General features: G+C 40.2%; 1 protein-coding gene across 7 annotated transcripts in view; it reads right to left on the bottom strand.

Annotated features, from left to right (window-relative positions):
• The window catches only part of qkia (QKI, KH domain containing, RNA binding a), an 88,122-nt gene that overhangs the window by 8,621 nt on the left and 56,322 nt on the right, over nt 1-23,179 (bottom strand). For 2 of the 7 annotated variants that reach the window (XM_044142037.1, XM_044142038.1), the window contains exons 5-6: nt 3,511-3,598; nt 1,251-1,682 (exon numbers count right to left, since the gene is read on the bottom strand). In XM_044142037.1, coding sequence (XP_043997972.1) covers nt 1,251-1,682; nt 3,511-3,598 — 520 coding nt within the window. The remainder of the gene's footprint in view (nt 1-1,250; nt 1,683-3,510; nt 3,599-23,179) is intronic. The other 5 variants (XM_044142042.1, XM_044142043.1, XM_044142040.1 and 2 more) reach the window with 3 other exon arrangements.

Raw genomic sequence — 23,179 nt, 5'->3', positions numbered from 1 at the left:
CCATACTGTAATTTATTATAGTATGGAATAAATTATAGTATTATTCCAAAAGGTTTATGGCCTGTTTTTCACTGAAATGATTGATCTGTGTCTCATTTTACCAGGGGTGTGTATACGTTTTATATTCACTAAGCACAACTCTAAAGAAGCCGATGACCTGCCAGTGCCTGGATACAGAACTGCATAAAGCAGAGCCACATCCGTGAGAGTGTGTGAATGCGAGAGGTGTGTGTTGCTGAAGGCACCGATCGATAGTGCAAGTAAATAAAATGCACTAAGCTGGTGTAACCCTGCAAGTCAAAGAGAGAAAAGCCAGTCAGCTGTCCCTGCCTGTTCTACACGTTTCCCAGCGGCACTCATGACGCTCAGGTCAACTAAAAAAAACTAAAACAAAGAACACACACAAAAAAAAAGCTGCCGGCATGAGATCTTAGAGACATTAGAGGAGTTTGTGTCAAACAGAGATCTGCACAAACTGACAGAGGCTCTTTTGTCTCAACCTGGGAGCAACATTCCAACAGTCCTTAGCACAACATATGCTGCACATGTCAGAATATTCAACAGATGTCTCTTTGGTAGCAGATGTGCTGAGCTTTAAGCACCATTGAGAATAAGAATAATATGTGGAGCTAAATATTTAACTGTCCCTCCTGACAGAAACTAAGGAGGATGTCAGGTAGAAAGCAGAGAAAGCTCAAGTTTAACAGGGGTGAAGCTAAGATGACGTGAGGAAGGGAGGGGGGAGAAAAAAGGGCATACTGGAGGAATTTAATGAACATCCCCAGTGGGAGCGAGAGAGGGACCGTCTCTAGGCATCAAGGCCTGCCCGCGGAGAACAGCGCGCAGAAATGATTTCAAAAGCTGCAGAAATCCGAGGGGATCTGCCGCCAGACTGAATATGCCTCCAGGCCAGTGCATGAAAAGGTTAGAGAGCAGGCTGCATGTATGAAAGTGTGTTTCTGTCAGTGTGCCTCACTTCATACTGAGGCAGATTCTGCTATAAACCTTGCAGAGAAGAGGCGATGTAAACCTGAGAGCGGATTTGTTTGGCCAGAGAGAAACTAAAAACAGTGATATAAGCTCACTTTTGGAGTAAAGATAGACTTCAACAGCCCAGCGTTCACACTGTAACGTCTGTCCCCCTTTCAGTATATTGCAGTGTCCATATGAGCCAACACCAAGAGCTCCACCAGCACATCCACCCTGTGAGTTTATCTGTTTTTATTTTCAGGTGGACACAACATATTTACCTTTCAACAAGTCCTGACTGTGGCTCATGGTAGCTGCGTCCAGCACCCCGACTCCGGGGTAAAACAAGCTGCCCTCCTGTCCAGGCTGGCTAAAGTTGAACGCTGTACCCAAGCTCCCCCAGGCTCTCTTACCTAGAACCCCACTGTGCTCGATGGGGTACTCCAGCAATGAGGTGGGTGCCAAGGCGTAGGGGTACTCGTAAGGGGTGGTGTAGATTAGTCCGCCATCTGGTGTGGGAGGCACCAAGGTGGGGGTGCCGTTGGGCAGCATAGCGGCCATTTGAGAGGGCCGGATGAGGTTCATGATGGGGGTCCCGGCCGGCGTTGGGGGCCGGAGTGTCTGGGGAGGCAACACCTGACCCGTGGACGCCGCTATGAGGCGGGGGCCCTGAGCGGCCGCCGCCGCTGCTGCAAGAGAGAACGCAAGGGGGGCTGCCATAAGCAAGAGAGCAAAGGACAGGCGCAGAAAGAAAGAAAGAAGACAAAGTGCAGCGTGGTCGATCAATATCACAGATGGACAGAAAAAGGGTGGAAACACAGAGGAGGAAAAGAAAGGTGAATGGGAAGGAAGGGGGGAGGAGGGGAGAGGACAAAAAGAGGAGAGGAGCAAAAAGGAAAATTAGTCCATGCAATGATCATGGTGGTGAACCATAAAAGCGATAGTCTGTTGCGAAAAAATTTTATCAATACAACAAATCAACACAGCCAAAAACAAAAAAATTAATGAAACCCTCCCCACACCAAAACAGAAAAAAACACAAAATACAACTGTGAGCCACTGGACGCGCCCCCATCACCACCACAGCTACAACCTTAATGGGAATAGTGAGGTACAGAAAACACATGGCAGCAGAAATGACCGCAGACAACACCGATAAAAACAGCCACAGCAGAAACACTGTGGGTTTATCACACAAACGTTGATATTGCAACATATTGCTGATCAATTCAATTTAAATGGGTTGTTAGCAGTCAGCTTCTGTTGGATGTGATAAACATTTTTTAGCAGTTTTCTAAATAAATCAAGCGCTTCAGTGACTGCAGTTAGTTGCTTATCTTAATGTAACACATAAAAAAAACCCATATAAATAAATAAATGCTTAAATTGATCAATTAAAATGCAAATTTCACAAATTGAAGTGCAAATGTGCAGAATAATTAACTCTAGAACCATTTGAAATGAAAGCAGAGATCACATGCACAGGTTCTGGACTGGCTGGCATAAAAGCTGAATGTTAATGAAACCATGTGACTGACATGCAGAATCAAGAGGATGAAAACAGGTGAGGAGGAGGATGTACAGGGGTCTCTCAAAAATTCTAATCATCATTAAAATGTTTGTTTATTTCAGTAATTCAATTCAAAAAGTGAACCCACTACAAGAGGGACACATTTTGAGTGCTAATTCAGATGATTGCAGCTTAGAGCTAATGAAGACCCATAATTAGATTTCAGAAAATTAGAATAAAAACAAGGCTTTTAATACAGTAATGTTGCTCTATTAAACACAATGCCCATCGACTGCACTGTGAAAGATTTCAATACTTGGTCTGGGCTCATTTTGCATTAATTCTTAAGAATCACTGCAAAACACTTGCTCAAGTTTCAAGGACTTAAAAATGCATAGTAAATATACAAAGCCATAAAAATAGACTCACTTTTAATATTTAGCAATACACTACAGAATCACGCATGGGGTGTGGATCTGGTCATGTGCTTTTTTCTACCACAGTTTTACCTTCCACTCTACTTTCTACTAATCTTGTTGGTTATCTTAATCCGGTTTATTTAGAGGTGACATATCCCTGAATAATAATTTGGCGTTTTTATTAGTTGTAAGCCACAATTATCTAAATCAACAGATATAAACACTCATACGTTTTGGCATAATGAATAATTTTCACTTTTAAAAAAATTAATTACTGAAATAAATAATGTTTTCAATGATATCCAATGTATGGCGATGTATTTATGGAAAACAAAAGGCAGGATGAAAGGATAATTGTTGAGAAGGAAAGAAACATTTAAAAACAGAAGTGGCCCTGGATGTAATGCAGACAACAACCTGATTGCTTAGAAAGCTTGTTAATTGTTTGCTGTGGCCTAAGTTAATGTGACAACATGAAAACACTAAATCTTGTTACAAATTAATCCACTGTTAGTTCACAAGGAAGATGAACTTCTGGCCTGGTTATATGTGGTGTGTGTTATGAGGATATTAGCCATGTACGCTGCCTAACAGACCGATCAGCTGACTTACGTGTTTTGACATTATTGTCTCTGTATGTCCCGTTGAGAATAGCCAGCTCCATCAGCTGCATCTTCTTCAAATTGTCTTCACCCTCAGCCTGAAAAAGAGAGCCGGACAAATATTTATACATTTATCTATATATTTCAGCAACAGACTTCAGACCTAATCCAAACTAGAACTGAAACTAACGATTATTTTAGCAAAGGGTTACTCTATAATTTAATATGATAATCAATTAAACACATAAAAAAAACTGGCACAATCTGCATATTTTTTATTTAACTACTTAAGTCTTTTAGAAATATATTCATAAATTCAGATAAATAATTCAACTCTTTCAAAAAAAAAAAAAATACAAATAAGGAGATTATTTTATTGCCTTTAGTGAAGGTTAAATCTTTTGTAGCACAGGATGCATCTACAGCTAAAATATACTTCTAATACTTCCTAGGGCTGGTTTGTTAATTATTTTTTGGATTAACTGATTAGCAAAAGATGCTTAATAGAAAATTTGGAAAAGGTATATAGTTTTTATACAGTTTTGGCTTAAGTACCGCTGTTGTTCTTTGAGAAAAGGGCCCCTTTTTTTGAGTCTGTATACCCCAGGTGACAATTAATCGATTACTAAATTAGCTGGTGATTATTTCAGTAATAGATTAATCACAATTAATCGTTTCAGTCTTAATCCCAACACAGTGAAGGAACCTACACGCCAGGCGTTTATGTGCTCCCATGGAGCCGCTGAATCGTTTCAACACGACATGTTAATGTTCTCTACAAGCACTGCCTGGACAGGGCTTAGTCAAACATGGATGGGGATAAGCTAAAGTGCCGTTGTCATTCCAGAGTGGCTTGTTGTTGCGAAAATGCTGACAGAGACATTAAGTGTGAGAATGCATATTCATAATCCATATCAGAATGATAATTACTGTAATTTTCTTTGCTCCCCTGTGCGCAATCAAACTCGCAATAACCGCCCTAGCTAATGTCAGTCCTGTCAATTAATGTTTGGATAAATAAATACAAAAGCAGCAGCCACTGTCATTATTGCCAAATTAGGGAACTGAAATTATTCACGGAAAGCAATTAAGATAGCAACCCCCCCCACGCAAGCCCTCTCCTAACACCCGTCTCTCCCTCCGTCGCCTCAATCCCTCCCCCAGCACCTTGAAACTCCATTTCCCCCAGAGCTACCAGACACTCAATAACCATGACAACACAAAAGCCCCTGTAATTTCCCAGGTAGTGCATCATATTTAAGCTTGGCTGGTATGTGAATCATTTGCCAAAGTGAGGAGAACAAAAGCGTTAGCGGCAAGTTTCACTGACCTCACTCCAACCTAAAGTAACTATCAATTTCATGGCTTTTTTGTATCTTTTTGCTAAACGTTTCAGTTCAAAAATGCGGACTGGTTGCTCCGCTGTGCGCACACCGCATCTTCATGTGAACGCAACAGAAAGAAATAAAAGGCAGCTGACTCCGTTCCTCTATTCAGTCTCGGAGCGGAGGGCCTCTTCGACAAATTGGTAGTTCAGCAACAGCATGTCGCATTCAGAGGATGATGAGGAAAGAATGGATGTGGAGGGGGAAGAAAAGGAGGACTCAGAGTTAAGCCCTCCCTCGAGACTCCTCGTCAACACAGCCACAGTGAGAGAGAGAGTGACAGAGGCTGGTCTCCCCTGACTAAATATAAGGCTGCAGAGCTGGGTACTGTTTAGTCCGTCACACAACTTCCACGTAATAAAAGAAGTCTGCCTTCATTTCCTCTGCAGACATCTGCCTGCTTCCTTTTTATAGGAGCACTTTAACAGGGTATCCGGAGGTTTCAGAAAGTCAACTTAAAGACTTTTCAAGGCCTTTTTAATGCCAGCTTGAATGAACTTTAATACAGAAAAAACTTTAAAATTGGGAATCCCATAAGCTCATTAGGACTGGCAACAGAAGTGAGCCAGTGGCAAAAACAAACACTGTTCACCCAGTTGGTGAGACATCTACACTTACCCATGATAGACATAAAAAAAAAAGCTAGCTAGAAAAGGGGTATATCAACAGCTGGCTAACGGCCACCACGAGTCACAAAACACACTGAAGATGCCTGTGTGCCCCATAAACCTTTGCAAGACAAAAATGTCCCACAAGAAAACATAAAGCTACATATGAGATTAAATAGGGCAGCCAGGCCAAAATTTAAGACTTTTGATTAGGCCGAGCTACATTTTTAAATGATTTTAAGGCCTTAATTTTAGATAAAATAAGAGAGGAATTATTGGTTTAATAACTTCACGTCATAAATTATCTAATTTCATATTGGCTGGCTTGCTAGCACACTCTTAGTGAACATGAAGCTGCATCATCTGCCCTCCGCTGAGCCTCTCCACAGAGCAGCGCTCTCCTCATCCTAGCTGTAGCATCAGAGCTCCCCCGTCTTTATGCTCTCTATTTTGTCTCTCTCTGCTCTCAACAGGCAGCTTGCCACCTATACAGAGTAGGTTGGATTGGGATCTTTTGCGTGTGCTTGTTAAACCCCTGCAGACCTTCACGTCTGTCATAATAAAATGCACATAGATGCACATAAGCTTCTCTAACATTTCTGCTGCAGAGCTTCTTCTTTTTTCCAGCTTTTTCTTCCAACAACCCTTTAAATATGAAAGCATTGTTAAGATGCTTGCCGTTTCCATTGGGCAGCAGGTTCGTGTTCGTTGATACCCAGAGATTCCCTGCCACAATCCTTCTCATGCAGCTTTTTATACATCACCACAGCAAAGATAAATGTAGTCCCAAAAAAATCAACTTGAGAAAGCAACAAATTTTTAAGGTAACTTCCTATTCTCCATTGGCCTGGCCTACTTTCAAAGAACTGCTGACTCTTTTCAGAGAAAACAGAATGGTGTGGTCAAGGTACGCTGGACTTTTTCTTGAATAAAATTTATAAATATGCAATCTAACTAGGATCATTGTAATCACTTATCTCTTTTGATGTATAAATGTGTCTTACATATGTGTGGGATATAATTTTAAACATCCATAAAAATCCCCATACTTTTCCACACTTAAATTTAGAGTAATAATGTTTGCCTATTTTTCAAATTTAACAGAAAAGCTTACTGTAAAACGCTCTTCAGAAGATGGATTTATAGATGGAAGGAAGCACAATAAATAGGTGGATAGATGGATTATTGAACAACTGATTTTACAGATGACTGAATTACCAAACTGATGTGCAGTCAAATGAATATATAAATGAATGGACAAATAGGAAAACAAATGAATAAATGTTAGCAGATCGTAAATTGCTTGATCAGCAATTTGAGTTTAGATTGGGCCTAAAAAAATTCAACCTGATGTCAAAGTAAACTGACATAATTTCTTAAAACGCTTTTGCTGATTTTGTTTTTAGATCACCAGTTGAGTAAGCAGTGCAATTTCTCAAATTTTTAGCTTTTGTTTAACGTCTTCCAGCTCCAACTATTCCAACTAGTCTCTTGTTGGGAAAGAGGAAGGGCAGTTGCATAAAGAAGTGGATTTAGACAATGGAACATGTAAAGAATACATAATTTGTTTCTATCAAACAAATTAAATTAAACTCTGAATCTCTGGACTGTGCAAGATTCCTGTGAAACTCCCCCCACTTCCATCCAGTATTGTGATTCCTGGGAAGGTTTGTAGGAAAAGATGACAAACTCAAAGTGAATGCACACAGGATCATAAAGCAAACAATGATCCTGCCGACTCTGCTGTGGAGAAGCTGGGTTGACTTTCATCATGTTGCCTCATGTACGTTGGGCGGAAGCACAGCTTTTACACCACCATGAAGAGCAGTTAACTGTTTAACGTCAACTTGCTCAGGGTGTCGTCACAATTAACACACTTCTCAGTCAGCACGCAGAAGCCATGATATGTCAGTCACTCAGAGGATGGCGGTGTTGCGATCCCGCAAGAGTTTGTAATGCTGTGGCTGCTGAATACCTGGGAGAGGGACGGATGCTTGATTAGAGGACGAGGGGAATCGAGGGGAGGAAGTTTTAGCTTTTCTCTGCCGTTCACACATGCGTGCATGTGACAAACATACACACCCTCCTGTTGCTGTCCATCAGTGGAAAAGCCACTCAATAAAGCCGCTCTATCCACAAGAATCTGATTCAATCAATGAGGCCTATTTGTGAAATCAGCAGAGCGGTAAAAGCTATCAGAGACAAGCAAGACAGAGGGATGAGGGGAACGAGGGAGAAATAGGAAGGGGAGAGGACGGAGATGAGCTCTAGTAGGTGAGCCATGTCCTACCTGACGAGCCTGCGATGAGGTCAGCTGACACAAACTACATCATTGTCATGTTTCTGTGTTTAGTGTAGCGGTCCCACGGCCTGGATTTGGACGCAAATTAGAGACATCTAGGTTGGGTGATTATGTGTTAAACTGTATGTGTTTTAAACTGTATGGGTTCTAGAATATCTCAGAGTTTTAAACCTGTTTAAGAAATATAATGTATATCAGAATTTATTTGATTAATCATGCCAACTTAAGTATAAATAAGTATAAAAATGATCAAAGAACCCAATCTGAAATATCTGACAGTGTACATGCAGTCAGTAAAAGCCATTATGCTGATGGACTGTTGAGTCATCAGCAGGTATTGAAGAGAACATTACGGACAAATAATTATCTTTGGTGGGATTATTAAAATTTTTAAAAAAGAGAGAAAAGCAGGCACAACAATACATTTAGTAATATTTTTTTGTCTTCTACAAACACTTGTCACTTACATTCATCCTTATATCAAAACAAGACTATGATAGTAAAGTTTTAGTTGTTTCCATTAACCAGATCAATCATTAATTTTGGTAGATATATGGAAAAAATGTGGGAAGTGTAGAAGAGCAATAGAAAGTCAACACACTCAAAACTCCTCAGATGCGTCCATATTCTGATTAGTGAGATCCCTATATTTGCAGCACAACCGCAAGTACTTGATACTTTCTCTAAAAATACTTAAAGCTGCCAATTTTAATAGTTCAAACAGCAAATGTACATTAATATATTTTAATACTCACAGTGGAAAACATCTTAGAACCACAGCAGAAGTGTGGGCATACAGTCAATGAGCGCTAAGAAAATGTAATGGTGCTCTTGGGTTGGCTACATTGCAAATACCAATGAAAGGCATGTAGAGTTAAACTTTCGTATTTCAGCTTCCCAAACAGAATTTTCTTTAAAATATTTCAGACAGAGTTTATGGCAAATCAGGCACATTTTCTGCAAATAATTTGGGGTTGTGTTCCGCAAGAAATCTGGAAACACTAAACTGCAAATAGGCGGGGGTCCACTGTGTTAAAACGGATAGCAGCATGGTCATTAGTTTTGTAAAAACAGATAAAAACGTGTTTGGGAATCTCTCCAAGAAATCTTGTTGAGGCTCCTTACTTTGATGCCTGTTCTGACCCAAGCTTGTTACAATACGAATACATATACAAACTGCAGCTAAAGCCAGATTTCTGTTTATTGCTTTGTTCTGTAGGCACGTTTGAAATACAACAAGAAACAGATGACTGAGTGTCTGTCTGCACCCAAACTCCCCTTCTGACACTCCACTTTCAGGCCCTCTCTTTGCCAAACCAACTGATGTAAACAGCCACTTGGGTTGGGTCGGCTGAATTCGCTCATGTTTATAGCCACAGCCGAGGGGATTTTTGCTCATATCTGGCAGGAGTGACTGTGAATGCATCTGAGCTCAGAAAACAGAATGAAAAGGAAGGGAACAAATAAGTCTAGGAGGAGAAAAGGCCCACATAACACATATAAGAGGCAGAATGAAAGATCATCTATGAGTTAGTGAGGAGATGGAAAGATATGAAAAGAGAAGAAAAGGACTGCTGGAGAATAGGAGACAAGAAAAGACAGAAAGGATGGTGAAAGCCAATTTGTCTGCTCCCCAGTGGCCTGACACTGGCTAAGGCCTGCTTTCCTTCCCTGGCCTTGCTGCCCGTCATCACAAACAGACGCAAGTGTGCACGCCCAACCTCACACACACACACATTTCTGAGGCCTCAGCAGGGCCAGGGTCAGACTCTCTCCAAACTACTCCAATTACCTGAGCAGTAAACACAGCCTGCCCTGGCTGCCACCTGGGAAACAGAGGCTGTGTGTGCAGAGCCGAGAACGGAGGGAGGAAGGGAACGGAGGAGCGGCTGACTACATGTACAGGGCTGGAGCTGGTGTTACCGGCGCAACTTTACCCCTCCTCCCTGTCACCGCTCCCCTTTTGGTTCTTTCCCAAACTCCAACATCTGGAGGGAAATGATTACTCCCGCCAAGCTGCCAAGACGACTTATCAACAATTCCACACTCTCCAGAAGCAGAGGGTGAGAGAAGAGGAAGGAATGAGTACTTGTAGCAGGCTTCAAAACATTTCCACACAAAATGAATTACTGACGAGAAGTTTAATCGATTCAAGTCGACTAAAGCAAACTTGGAACATGGATCGCAAACAGAAATAAAAACATATGCAGCAAACTTTCTCCTGGCATTTTCATGGGAGAGACTGTAAATCCGACAACTGCAGAGTAAATAATGTCAGAACATGCTGCTAAACAAATTCTTTTTCTTTAGGAATTACAGAGGTGCCAAAACAAACCAATCCATAAAATTAGTATTTTCTATGATGAGGCTTTTGATAATTTAGGAGGGTAAAAATAGACAAATGAGCTCAAAAACCTTTTCTGCTCCTTTAATAGACAGAACATCTAATGTCTGTGCTGGAGCACATTATGGTCATGCTTTTAAAAAAGAAAAAAAAAGTCAGTGCTGTACTTTCAAAGGCAATTTTCTTTTCTCTGCCTTGCTCCTTAGCTTTTGTGATCATATCTACCAGGGGAATTAGGTCTCAACTGGATTTTCTTTTTCCACCAATGACTAACAATGCAATCTGCTGCAACTCTCCTCTCTGGCTTTCTTATACCTTCAGAGTCCTCATGCAAAGCCTCTTTTTCTCCTTTGCACACAGCTCTTTTAGTAGTGTGTGCCATTAGCCATGCAAAACCAACAACACACCGGCTCATTAGATTAGAAGGGAACCTGACTGCAGCAGATTAGTACAAACGTATCAGGGCTGCTCCGCCCCATTACTGTCAATCCTGTAGTTTAGCGAAGTACAGAACAGAGTGGCAGATTACAAAGTGAGGAATGAACTGTTCTAATAAAGCCTTTATTTCTGCATCATAACCAACCTCACTAGTGCAGACGCCTCTAACTGAAAAGGTTTGCTCTCTGCTGTCATTGTTTTCTTCTTCCTGCTTCACTGCTACTCCACATGCTATTTCACATTTCTGTGCTTTTCCTGACTTACTTTTGGTCAGATAACTGACAGTTAAACCTACAATTACCTTATGAATGAAATATCACATGTGGGGTTGCACAAAGCTCTGTTCTCAGGCCACTTTCAATCAACCCCTGTATGTTCGTTTAAAAAGAATGATCAAGTCTGGCAGCATCTTACCATGCTGAGGGCCTATTTACGATTCAGTATTTGTGGATTTTTCAGTAGATCGTTACCCAAAATCCAGTCCATCTACATATTTATTCGTAGAGCGTGTCCATGATATTTGAAGAAAAATGTAGCTTTGGAACTTGATGCTACTGACTGGCTTTTACAAAGCAGTTGCTCTTGTTGGTAGAGCCAACAAGAGCAGAGAAGAGCAGGAGATATTACCTTCTGCAGTACTGATAAGACGGTTTTAACTGAGCGTATTAATCGTGTTACATTTCAAAGTCTGCATGGAGTCTATTACTAACTCAGTCTACAACTATTTTTGATAATTTGTCAAAATAAAATAATTCAGGCAGTTGCTGCTAATCCAAAGTGCTCCTCTTGGGTCTTGAGCAACACTAAGAAAATGGATCATATCACATCAATTCTTAAATCAAAAGATGGAGTTTAAAATCTTATGATTGCTCTATTAGGCACTAAACTGTGTTGGGCTGGAAAACGTGCGCATCAGTAAAACCAACAACATCCTGAAAATGTAATTTAAGCAGAAAATGTTGGTCTTGGTTATTAATTGGTTGTAAATGTATTTCTGTTTAAGTGATGCTTACATTTTTCTGATACTCTTTAAGAATTTTTCTCTTAAATACAGATTTTTTCACAAATGGTCCTTTATTTTTCCATAAAGCACTTTGCTTTACCTTGTGTCTGAAGGGTGCTAATAAAGTTGCCCAGGCTAGGATAACACTGGTGGGTACTTTGTATGTAAGGCAGAATGCTCAAGAAAAGCAGTAATTTAATTGGAAAAGCGTAGTTCACGCCAACAGCTACTCAGGGGTCAGGAGAAATGGACAATGTCTGGGTGGCAAGCACAGTCTGTGCCCCAGACCTGGCAATGGTTCCTAGATCTATGGGGCTTATTACAGCCTTTTACAGCCACTGCAGGAGAGTGAAGTGGGCTGCCCTGGTGCTGTGTGCTAACCCCATCAATATCTGCTGACAGACTTATACATAGACTCAGTGCCACCAAAACTAGAAAAGAGAAAAACAATGGGGCAAAAGAGAATTTGTCCTTCAACCCGTTACCTGCACATATAAAGACTCAGAAAGAAGAAAAAGTTGATTTTCTCTAATAAAAACGTTGGTTTGTGGAAAAAATTGAATTGTTGAAAGTACGGGCTGGGGTTCCATGTGCTAATCATTACCAGCAGATCAGAGTTCAGTAATAACCTAGAAAATGAAACCTAGATTTTACAACTCAAGTTAGATAAATGACTCAAGTTTATCCATCTGCATCCGTTTTAAGGATACAGATTTTGAACAAAAATGTAACTTTGGAACTTGATGCTACTTGACATGCTACTGACCGACTTTTGCAAAGCAGTTGCTCTTGAGCAGAGAAGAGGAAGACAGTAGATTGTCAGAAAGACACATCATGAGACACAACTGATGCCAAGTTGTGTCTCATGATATTCCCGTGTTGTACAGCCCAACAAACAGCTGTTAGTTTATCCTCTCCTCTCTTTTAATCAACATTTCTCTGCATGGAAATAAACTCTCACTCAATCTGCTCTTGCAACCTTTAGAGTAACCGTCCGTTTTTGTTCCATTTCTCTTTCCCCTCACTCGCCACCCCAGCTTTTATACCTCATTCTGCCACACTGGCAGATGATGTATTGTTCTGTCCCCACGATCCTTTAATGCCATCCAATCGAGCGGGGAATATCTTGAAGGGATTTGGGCAGGGATGATTTGGGAGGTTTAAATGCTGCAAAAGGATTTGCATCAGATTCAGAGATCCTGACTCAAAGGAGATCACTGAAGCCTTCTACAGCAGAAATTTGAGAATCTCATGTCAGATGGTAATGAAAACCTTTTGGAGGTTTGTGTGTGTACGTTAGCAAACCGGGATAAATTTTGGAGACACTGTCCTTAGGTTGTATGTCTTAATGGAACCTGACGATGCCAAACATTTGACATTATTCATCAAGTCCAAGGCTGGCATCAACAACAACCTATTTTTATTATATTTCTGAATTTCTCCAAATAACTAAGCACAGTTCAATCAGAAGTAAAAGTTGGTCTGTTTTGTTGCTCAATTAAATTGGGCATTTCTTAATTTATTTTTTGTTTTAGGTCAGTTTGGATCACCAAAATTATAACATTTGCTGGATGCCAAAAGATTTGCCAGGTATAGATAATCAGATTTGTAGAGTTCCACAATTCTCTGTTATTTTTCCATATTTTATTTGATTCTTCCATGATGTCCATAATGTAAACTTCTGACATTGAAGAAAGCAAAAAAAAAAAATCTTTAAAATCTCTCACCCTAGCAGTTAGGAATGCTTTTGTTAATCCCAAATGACATAAACCACACCTGTCTTTTATCAGGGGTGTAAATATCTGGATTACACTGTGAAAATAAAATCCATTAATTTTATTAATGTTTTTGTTTATGTCAAACATGCTACAACTAAAACAGAAACAAGCCAAAATAGCACAAATTTCAATCAGGAACTCCACCGAACCAGAACAATAAGCACTGGACGTTCAATAACGAAGTAAGAATATTTTTATTTTAATTTCCTGAGGAATTTGCAAAATGTCTGTTTGAGAAGCAAAGTTCTTTCAAGGTTTTGCAGGGGAGGAATGAATACTTGAACCTTGTAGCCTTGTTACAATGCAAAGTAACAACCAAATTCCTCAGTAAGAGTTGCATTAAATGAAACAAATTAATGCCACACTGTGAAGGATTAAACAGTCCCACATGTTTAAGATGTGCCTAAATGGAATTTGGGAGCCATTACAAACAATTTGTCCACATTTAAGACTTGTTATTGTCTAAAGTTGACTTTTAAATCTAAGAGATTAAAAGCACATTAAGAGACCTTGTGAGTTGGTTTTACGTTCTCTGATGGCTCATTATTATTAGCAGACAGTATATCTGAGATGTTCTGTGTTAAACGATTATAACATCCCAATTCTTCAACTTTTGACCTAATCAATCTTTAATATATATATTTTTTAAATTTGCATATCTGTCAGAAAAAAATACTTACTTTTTCTGACAGTGTCCGGTATTTTTGGACACTGTAAAAAAAGATACACTGATAAAAAATAATGTTGACTAAAAATATTAATAGTGAATTATATCTAATGTCATTGATGGCAACTAGTTTAGCACTATATATATAAATTCTCCTATATTTGCATTTGTCAACAAGGTTAATTTAAGCATTATGTTCTTCAGCCACATAGTGCCATTTTATAGCACAAAAAAGTAACTGTTTTCCTTCAGTTGTTATAAAATTTCTACTTATATCTCCATATAATCTCGAAATTGGGTGTTTTCTTTAAAAACTAAGTTTTCATTCCAACATCGCTCTTTTAAAAATGTTTTTACCAGCGTTGCACTGAGAAGAAGCATACGTAAGGAGCTCAGCAGATGCACAGGTCCACTAGGTGTTTGCTATTGCTGCTGGCTAGTCTGAAGGAGCTGAGAAGTGCAGTCACAGGGAGGACTATTGTATGAGGCGGCAGCTTGGAAACCTGGAAACTGCAGCTCCGCGGAGGAGCTACGTCTCAAAGCTGGCACTAGATAAGTCTACCTAGGAGTTTTGGACACCTGAATGGTTGCCATGGGAGATTAAAGGATTTCTCAAACGTGCATGAAAGAATCAAGGCAGCACTGTGTATATTCTTGATGAAGGAATAGCATTATAACATAATATAAAGTTCATAAATAAATATTTATATCCTGTGTAGCACTTATGGATAGATGCAAACTACATGTCGTTGCTTGTACTTGTGACAGTTCAATGACAATAAAGTTGAATTCTATTCTATTCTATAAAAGCTGATTTAACATAATTCTGCCCCTTTAATAACAACATGTCATTCATGATGTTATTAAAGTATCAAATTGTTTTTGCTCCACTGGTAGAACTTAACAACCTTCCTATGCAACCACCAAGAGGGTGCAGAAAGCCAGTGGTGGGACAACTATTTGAGCCATAGCCACTCGAATGACGCATCACAGGCTGAGGAAAGAGCTGAATTTGACGAGCAGCCTTCAGGCGCTCTAAATGATAGAGCTCTACAATCCTATTTCCCTGCCTCCGACACTGGGGCGCATGCTCGCTGGAGGAGGAGACATGAAAGCCATGCGTGTGCGCATGTGTGGGTGTTTGTTCTGACTTCAAATGCTGAACCTTGGCCGCAGAACGGTTCCACCACAAGTTCAGAAACTACTGTAGGAGGATTTGAATGTGTAAGACAAAAAGACAAAGTGGCAGAGAGACGCCAAGGGTTCTGTCAGCAGTCGGCCTGTAGAGTCCTGACTGCGACTCTCTTGAAATCAACCCACAGAGGTATGCACACTTCTGCATTTCCCTGCCTCTCTGTAAAGGGATTAGGGGAACCTTCAAAGAGAGGCAAAGATTGGCCGGGGGCCTGCTTGGTCCCACTCCACGCCACAGGAGGACAAGGGCAGATTAAAACTGTCCGGGCCTTTTAGCTAGCCTTGTTAGTGGACTTCTTTTAGTGTGTAGTGCATTAGGAATCTCCAGTCCCCCACGCCCCTGAAGGAGCCAAACACAACCAGGTAGATTAAGTAGGTGGTTATTTCACAATGATGTGAGGGACTGTGAACTGAAATTAACAGGACAAGTCGTCAAGGCAATTTTAGACATGCTGCTAGGGGCCTGCTTACACAGAATGCACCTGCACTGGGGAATGAAGCCAATTTAAAAACCTACATATGAAACCAAGAAACAAACCAAACCATCTGACCTCAGATGAACAGAATGTATGAAATGATTAGTAACAGGTTAACCCAAGGAGAAAATGTTTAAGACAAGATGAAGCTGAAACCATTTATGCTTCTTGCCAGCAAGTTGGTGAGGACAGAGTGAGACAAAAGGAGGTTTTATCCGTTCCACTCCGATGGGAAAGGAGTTCAAACACGCTGTTAGGGACTAATGTTACTGCAGTCGGAATTTCCACTCTGCCTTGGATTTTCACCACTTCCTGTGGCTGGATGCGTGAGGAGAGTGGTGATGAGAAGGGAAACAGGAGCAGTGAAATTAACAGAAATCACACCCTGATGTTTCCTGTTCTTGTTTTTCTGAAGCCTTCTACAGGCGCACCCCCAGATGGATGAACACAAACATTTCATCTGGACAGATCAGATTTTCTTTCAGATTGGAGCGTTGATTTTTTTGTTTTTGTTTCAAACACGGAGGAAAAAAATACGCAGCTAGTTCTATTACAGAGCTAACAGCTTTTAATCCAACAGAAAATGATCGGATTGAGAGATTATCCCCATTTATGCATTTAAAAATATGAGCCGTGTTTGGCGTTATCCACCTCTTGCCCTTTTGAGTGCCCTTCTCAGTATGTTTTCTCGAGAAATTGGGAGCTAGAAGTATCAAACTGCTGCCTTTCTCACCTGGTGCCACACACTCCAGGGTCGCTGGAGTGTATAGCATCATTTAAAATTCAAAAATACTTTATACGGCAAGAAGGAAATTAAACGCTGTAACTCATGTCATCCAAGTATCATCATATCATCAAAGTGATGTTGTGGACAGGAATGATGTCTAGTAGCAGTCAGTCTTGCAATGAATCTGAATATATATATATATATATATATATGAATATGATAATGCTGATAATGATGGTAAATATCTGTAACAAAAGCAATAATATCGGATTTATTTTTTAAAGCTTTTTACTTTTCAAGCCAGTAATTTGAGACGCAAGCTCATAAAAGGTGGAGATCAGGAAGGTTGTTCCCCATGAGGTTACAGTTTTTTAAGGCCAGTAACACCTGTCTGCCCCTCAGGAGAGCCACAAAGCTGAAGATGAGAAGGGATGGCCAGATGGAGGTGTAGAGAGGAAAAATAGCAGGGGACAAGAGCAGAGCAGGCCAGGTCTCCAGGCACATGAGAAAGTGCTTGCTAGTAACTGAATGCAATAATAGAATAAAAACTAGAGTAAGGAGGGCTTTAGGTTAGTTTCTGCAATGCAAGTCACTCACATATACTTTTGTGTCATTCTTTTGTGTGTGACTGGAGCAGCAGAAGAAGACATCTCAAGCCTCTTCAGTGGTTTTAAAGATGTGTGTTATTAACGGGATGAGGTCGCCTTAAGGCCACCGCAGATGGAGTAATACAACAGAGTGGTGAATGCCTTGTCCCTGCAGTCACCCGCAGAGTGAAAGAACAGCGAACAGCAGGAGAGCGAGAAAAAAATACAGAGCAATAACAAAAATATAGAGGGGAAAAAAAAACACGAAGATGGAAGATGAAGAAAGATGGCAAGAAAGCGACAGAGCAAAAAAAAAAAGTTGTTAAATTTCTCAGAAAACGTCAAGTCTTTTAGTTGAAAATAGAATGAAAATTATTAAAATAAAAAAATACCATTAACAATGAGCTAATTTATTAGTCTGATAGGTGTGAAAGTGTCTTATAAGTGTAATAATCAATTGAGTTATGGCAGATATTTATATTTCAATTAATAAAATAAGGAGCTCTAAGCAGAATTCTCTTTGATGCAATTACTTCATTCATAGCACCTTTAAGGGGCACCGAATACAGGAATGAAGGCCAACTTAAACAGGAGACAACACTTGCAGTCGGCTAAAAGTAGATGGCCTGATTCTGTGATCATAAATGAATTTATAATATTATGTGTTTAATATAATGTGAACAGACCATGAAGGAATGCTTTATTTGTGAATTCAACAAAAAGATGCATTTTCTCTTAACTCTAATTCTGAAAACCCAGAGTTAATGCCCACGAAGAAATTAAGTGAAATAAATGTTGATGTGGTTGTAGAAATAATCAGCAACTCTATAAATGGCATGCAGTAGTGGTTATTGTTGGCACCAATGCAACCAGGAATGCCTTAGGTTGTAGTTCACTTCCTGCTTTTGGAGCAGACTCTGTCCCGCTTAGCATTCACATATCCATTCAAACTGCGTTAGAGTTCACTTCAACAGAACAGAGACCTGGGTTTTTAGGCGAACTAGAGTAAATTTTTTGGTCCATATCAGAGTTTGATTGCGCATTCAACACCTCCTCATACAAAACGGACTTTCTAGACAAACAAACCAAAGTTCCATTAAAGCGAACTAAACAGGGCTGGTGTGAATGCACACTAAATTACACACAGCTGAACTCCATTGGTTCTGTCTACTGGTTTACAAAACGAATTTGCTTAATAAATTATTAAGGGGAGTAATGAAAAATACTGAGTAATGTGGAAGATAAGAACAGCAGCAGCCTGAAGACAAATATTATAAACTCTTCAGGCTTGACGGCATGTAGCTTAGAAAATAGACTACACACACATAAAGTAGACTAAGAGCAGTGCAGGAGGAGCCCAGTGATGGAGTCTGGCTGTATCAAGCAGAGGTCACCGAGTCGAGGAAGTCAATTAAAAAGATGATTAACATCCATGTGGGAGGTGTGGTGTGTTCGTGCAGGTGGATGGGCCGAACACTCTCCTCTTTACACACACGCCCATACATATATTTAGATACATAATGGGAGCAGTGAATAGTGCAGTCCAGACTGTTGTAACTGGTGTCCAGGGAGGTGGAGATCAGAAGGTTAATATGATCCAGCCCAGCTCCTTCATTAGCCTGATGAAGGCAATAACAGCCTACAGGGAGAGGAAGGCTGTCAGGTTGATGAAAACTAGCAACCTACAACCAGACTGCAAGTTCGTACTTTGTTAGCAGAGCAAGCCTGTTTTTATTATCCATTTATTCTCTAAATGCAGCAAAAATAGATATTTTGCGAGCTGTCACATGATAAAAAGTCCTGCAAAACCTAATCCCCTGTAAAGGTATCTGCAAGTTTCAGCAAGTCAAATTTGAGACTTTTTAATACCTTTTTAATGCAACCTTGAGGAAAATGTAAGATAGAAAAATATTAAAATTACAATCAAGGACAGCAACAAAGAAAATTTCTGGAGTCTGTTTGTAGGTTGACTCAGAAATGAGCCAGTGGGGGTGTGCTCCGGTGGCGTAGAACCCCACGTTTGGAGGCCCTCAGTCCTTGACGCGGCCGTCGCGGGTTCGATTCCCGGACCCGACGACATTTGCCGCATGTCTTCCCCCCTCTCCTGTCAGCCTACTATGAAAAAAGGGACACTAGAGCCCACAAAAAGGACCCCCCTGGTGGGGAAAAAAAAAAGAGAAAAGAAATGAGCCAGTGGCGAAAGCAAAAGTCGTCCGGCTAACTGGCAATAAAAGCGCACTTACCCATAATTGAGGCAAAAAAGATAGCCAACTAGCTATCAAAGCTTTTGCCAAACAGAAAAGTCTCACGGGGAAAAATAAAACTACATACATGAGATTAAATGACTAAATTTAAGTCCTGTGATTAAAGTGTTTAAGGCCAAATGACATTTTTTTTAATTAATGAGACATATTAAGACTTCTTAAGGTTTTGCAGACACCTGTTTATATATAATAACTGAAAGGAGGTACATTTTACAGTTTAAAGACACAAAAACATGAGTAATTGGGCTAATCAGGGAGGCTTAATGATAAATGTGAGCTTCTGATTATAAATACAGGTGGATCTCATGCATGGATGAAAACACAAGGCGGCAAAGTAGATTAAGCGCAAATAAGAAGAGAATGGTAGTGATAGGTAGGCCTAATAGACAATAAACATCATTAATTGGCGAAGCACACATGGATGGGTGCAGCCAGATGGTGTTTTGTACTCATTTGTCATACACTGCTGACGGAGAGGGAAAGCCAGCGAGAGCGGGAGCTCGGAGAGGAGGAACAAAAAGGAACGTTTACGGATTGTGGAGTCAGAACATGGTGGCCTAGAACACACTTTCACTGCTTAAATGAAGTTCTGCATCATCCTCCCTGCCTGCCTCTCCAGACGGAGCAGTTCTGATGGCGCTGCCATGCCACACTCTGCCAAGCCGGATGCATACTGGTGAGTACAGACACAACACCCCACAGATAGCCAAGCTTGGCATCTATTAAGGTCCATCTGTCTGCTTTAGACAAAAAAAAAAAAAAAAAAAAAAAAAAACTATCTCCTTTATCTTTCCTCACGACGGTGGAGGACGGCATCGAGAAGAAACAAGAAAGGGGCTGATGGGGGGCAAGAGGAATGGGGAACTTAAGGATCCGAAGCTCAGTTAAGAAATACACCGTCTTAGTGTATAATACCTGCTCCACAGCCCCTTTAGAAAGGGTTAAAAATAGATCTTAAGAAAATTGTGACAGGAAAATGGAGTGGAATGTGAGTGGAGAAGGAGGTGGAGAATGAGAGCAGCGTGTTGGGCTGAGGAGGCAGGACTGGGTTTCCACAAATGGAGATTAGTGCTCCAGGCCACTGTCTGGCCAGGCTGCTAGCATGCTCACTTTGTTCTCGGGAATGACAGCTTCAGTTGGAGTGGGGGTGGAGGGTGTACATGGTCCTCCATGTTCACAGTGGATCTTCGCTTTTGGTGGGCCGTTTCCCTTCCAGCTCTTTCTATCGTTTGGTTCGTCTATATGGGGTTGAGCTCAGAGATTGACATTGACCAAGTTCTTATCTGGTTTAAGAGGTCAGCTTGAGACAACAAACCGACACTGAACATGAGTGTAAACTCTTTAAGCAGCCGACTTCTTGCTCTACAGCAGCAACTTGATCTCTCAGAAAACATGGGGTGCAGTACTGAGGGCTTGTTTTTAACACTAACTCTACATTTTCAGACAAGATTTAGGATTAACTCTTCTAAGGATTTACAGGACAAATCAAAATGGGAAGCAGAGAAATTCTAGACATTATTTTGAAGATTAGCAGCTTTACTCTAGAGAAATGTGGTCAAATCTCTTTTGGGAATTCAAATGACTGGCGCATTGATGCAGGAAGAAAACAAACACAAAATTACAGCCTTCAATTTTTTTCATCCAACAACTTATAACAGATATTGACAACTCTTTGGCCTTAAGGTTTACAACAGTTTGGAAACAATAACAATCATGTCATTCCTAAAACTCAAAGTGATCAGACTTCTGTGTATTTATTTATCATAGACTAGGACATGTGCACTGCTGCTCAGGTGGCTTTTAAAAAACCAAAAAACAAGACAGACTTAAGCTTTTCTCATCCTTACAAGAAAAGAATCTCTGAACTTCTTGGAAATATTTCTAGCCGTGTAAAAGAATCACAATTCCTAATCCTGGCAATCCTGAATCTATTTTAAGCTCAAAAATCTATTTTAGTCTGCCTATTTTATATTTTTATAAAATTAGATTTTGAATAATTCTTTAATATTAAATAGTTTAAACAGAATTGTTAGGCTGTAAGAATAGAAAAAATGGTTTCTGAATAAAAAAAAAAAAACAACTTCTGAATGAAATGTTGCCCCTAAGAATCTGATTCTAATCATGAGACACTAAAAGATTTGCATCTATATTGTTTATAAATGTGAAAAACAGCAGCTTCGAGTAGAAGCCATAAGATTACGTACACTTTGTGTAAAAACTGTGCAGTGGAATTATTTTTGTGGCTTTTCATAAAGTTTTCACTTTGTTAAATTGAACAATGTCACAACAGTCATTTTTCTGTCAGTAAAACTGAAGGGAGAATCCTGGCTGCCAACAGTAAACCATTCCTACTTGGTTCAGGCCAAACAGAGGCCAGCCAGGTCCTTCACTGAGCCAAATGTCAGCGTTACATCTCATAAGTCATCCGGTTGTGGCAGTTTTCACTGTTGACAAGCAAATATTTATCATTCAGCAGAAGAATTTCAGTGTTTTGCCATCTGTGCATTGTTTGGCTTGTGTCACACTACTCAACAGAAGATCACTGACAGCATATGGAGGTAATTCAGATGGAGTTGGACTTAAGCAACGGAATGTTTACCCCAGACTTTACAAAATTTTAGACATTTCTGCATCTTTCATAGTTGGCAAATGTGGGGTTCAGACTACCCACAGGCAAAAATATTATTGACTCTGCAGCACTTGAAAGGGCAGGGAGGCAAAGTGGAGCAGGCTGCTCAGGATTCATGCAGACGCCGCTGCTCTCTGAGTGGAGGTTACCTAAAGTGCAGAGAGGTTCTGCCGTAAGGTTCGGTTTGAGGGCCTTAACGGGAGACTCAGGCAATGAGTGGAGCGTTTTAGTAGTGTGTGTAGACACACATGTAAATCCTTTTTTCATTTTGAGAATGGGTATTTGTATGCGTGTGCATGTGTGTGTGTGCGCAGTAGGCCTGGATCAGTTGAATAAATCCACACTTGAAAGAGGAGCTCAATCAAGCTCTCCCACCCATCTCCCCTCTGTCTCTGCTTCTCTCACCTCAACGATGCTTCACTGCTCACAGTTCATTATGAGTTGAAAAGTTCAGGGATTTAAAGGGCAAAGGGGCAAAAGCAGGGGCAACAGAGAGCAAGTGTGTGTATTTATAGGTTCGCAATGATACTTTTACTATGGACTCCACAGACATAATGAAACTAAAAAGTCTAAAACAGAGAAAACAACAGATTCAGAGAGTATAAATTGACACCAAGGATAAATAACTTTAAAACAATATGTAAAAGCACATTTTTATTCAATTTCTAAATTCAGGATTCTTTGATGGAAGCCTACCAACACATCACATGGTTGATTTAGCAATCTGTGCAGAGCGTCTTGCAAAAGTTGCCCAAATTTCGCTGTACGGAAATCACATTGTTTTTCTCTTCAGGCGCAGAGTTTCTCTAAAATTTAGTTCCTGTTTCTAGCTAGAACTTTTTTGTTTTGGATAAATGCCTGATCTCAATGTAATGTTCAACAAACTAAAGACCATCTTCACTTTTCCAGCAGAGCAGATAAGCTAGTGCTTTGGGTCAAAACTGACAAAAATACTATTCAGATTTAAAAAACCAGCGCAGAATGTGGGTAACATAAAAGATGGGAAAAGATTTGTAGTTTTAGTCATGACCAACTGGTGCTTTGGGAGGAGAGTATACAATTCTGAAGTCAATTTTATTTGAAAAGAACCCAGTCATCTTGGTCAGAATATTTTTACTGAATTATTTTGTTGTCGCTGTGATCTTTGTCATGTTTCTAACAGTGAAGGAGTGATTCATTCGGCTTTTAACAGATTCTCTTTTCCCAGTGAAAATAAAATGTTAAAAGCCCCTAATACTAAGCTGCACAAAGCAACACAGCTGCTTTCTGGAAAGAGT

This window comes from Gambusia affinis, linkage group LG16 (genome assembly GCF_019740435.1).
Source record: "Gambusia affinis linkage group LG16, SWU_Gaff_1.0, whole genome shotgun sequence".
Taxonomy (NCBI): Eukaryota; Metazoa; Chordata; class Actinopteri; order Cyprinodontiformes; family Poeciliidae; genus Gambusia; species Gambusia affinis.
Note: the sequence above shows the minus strand (reverse complement) of the source record. Positions and strands in the feature narration are given on the sequence as shown.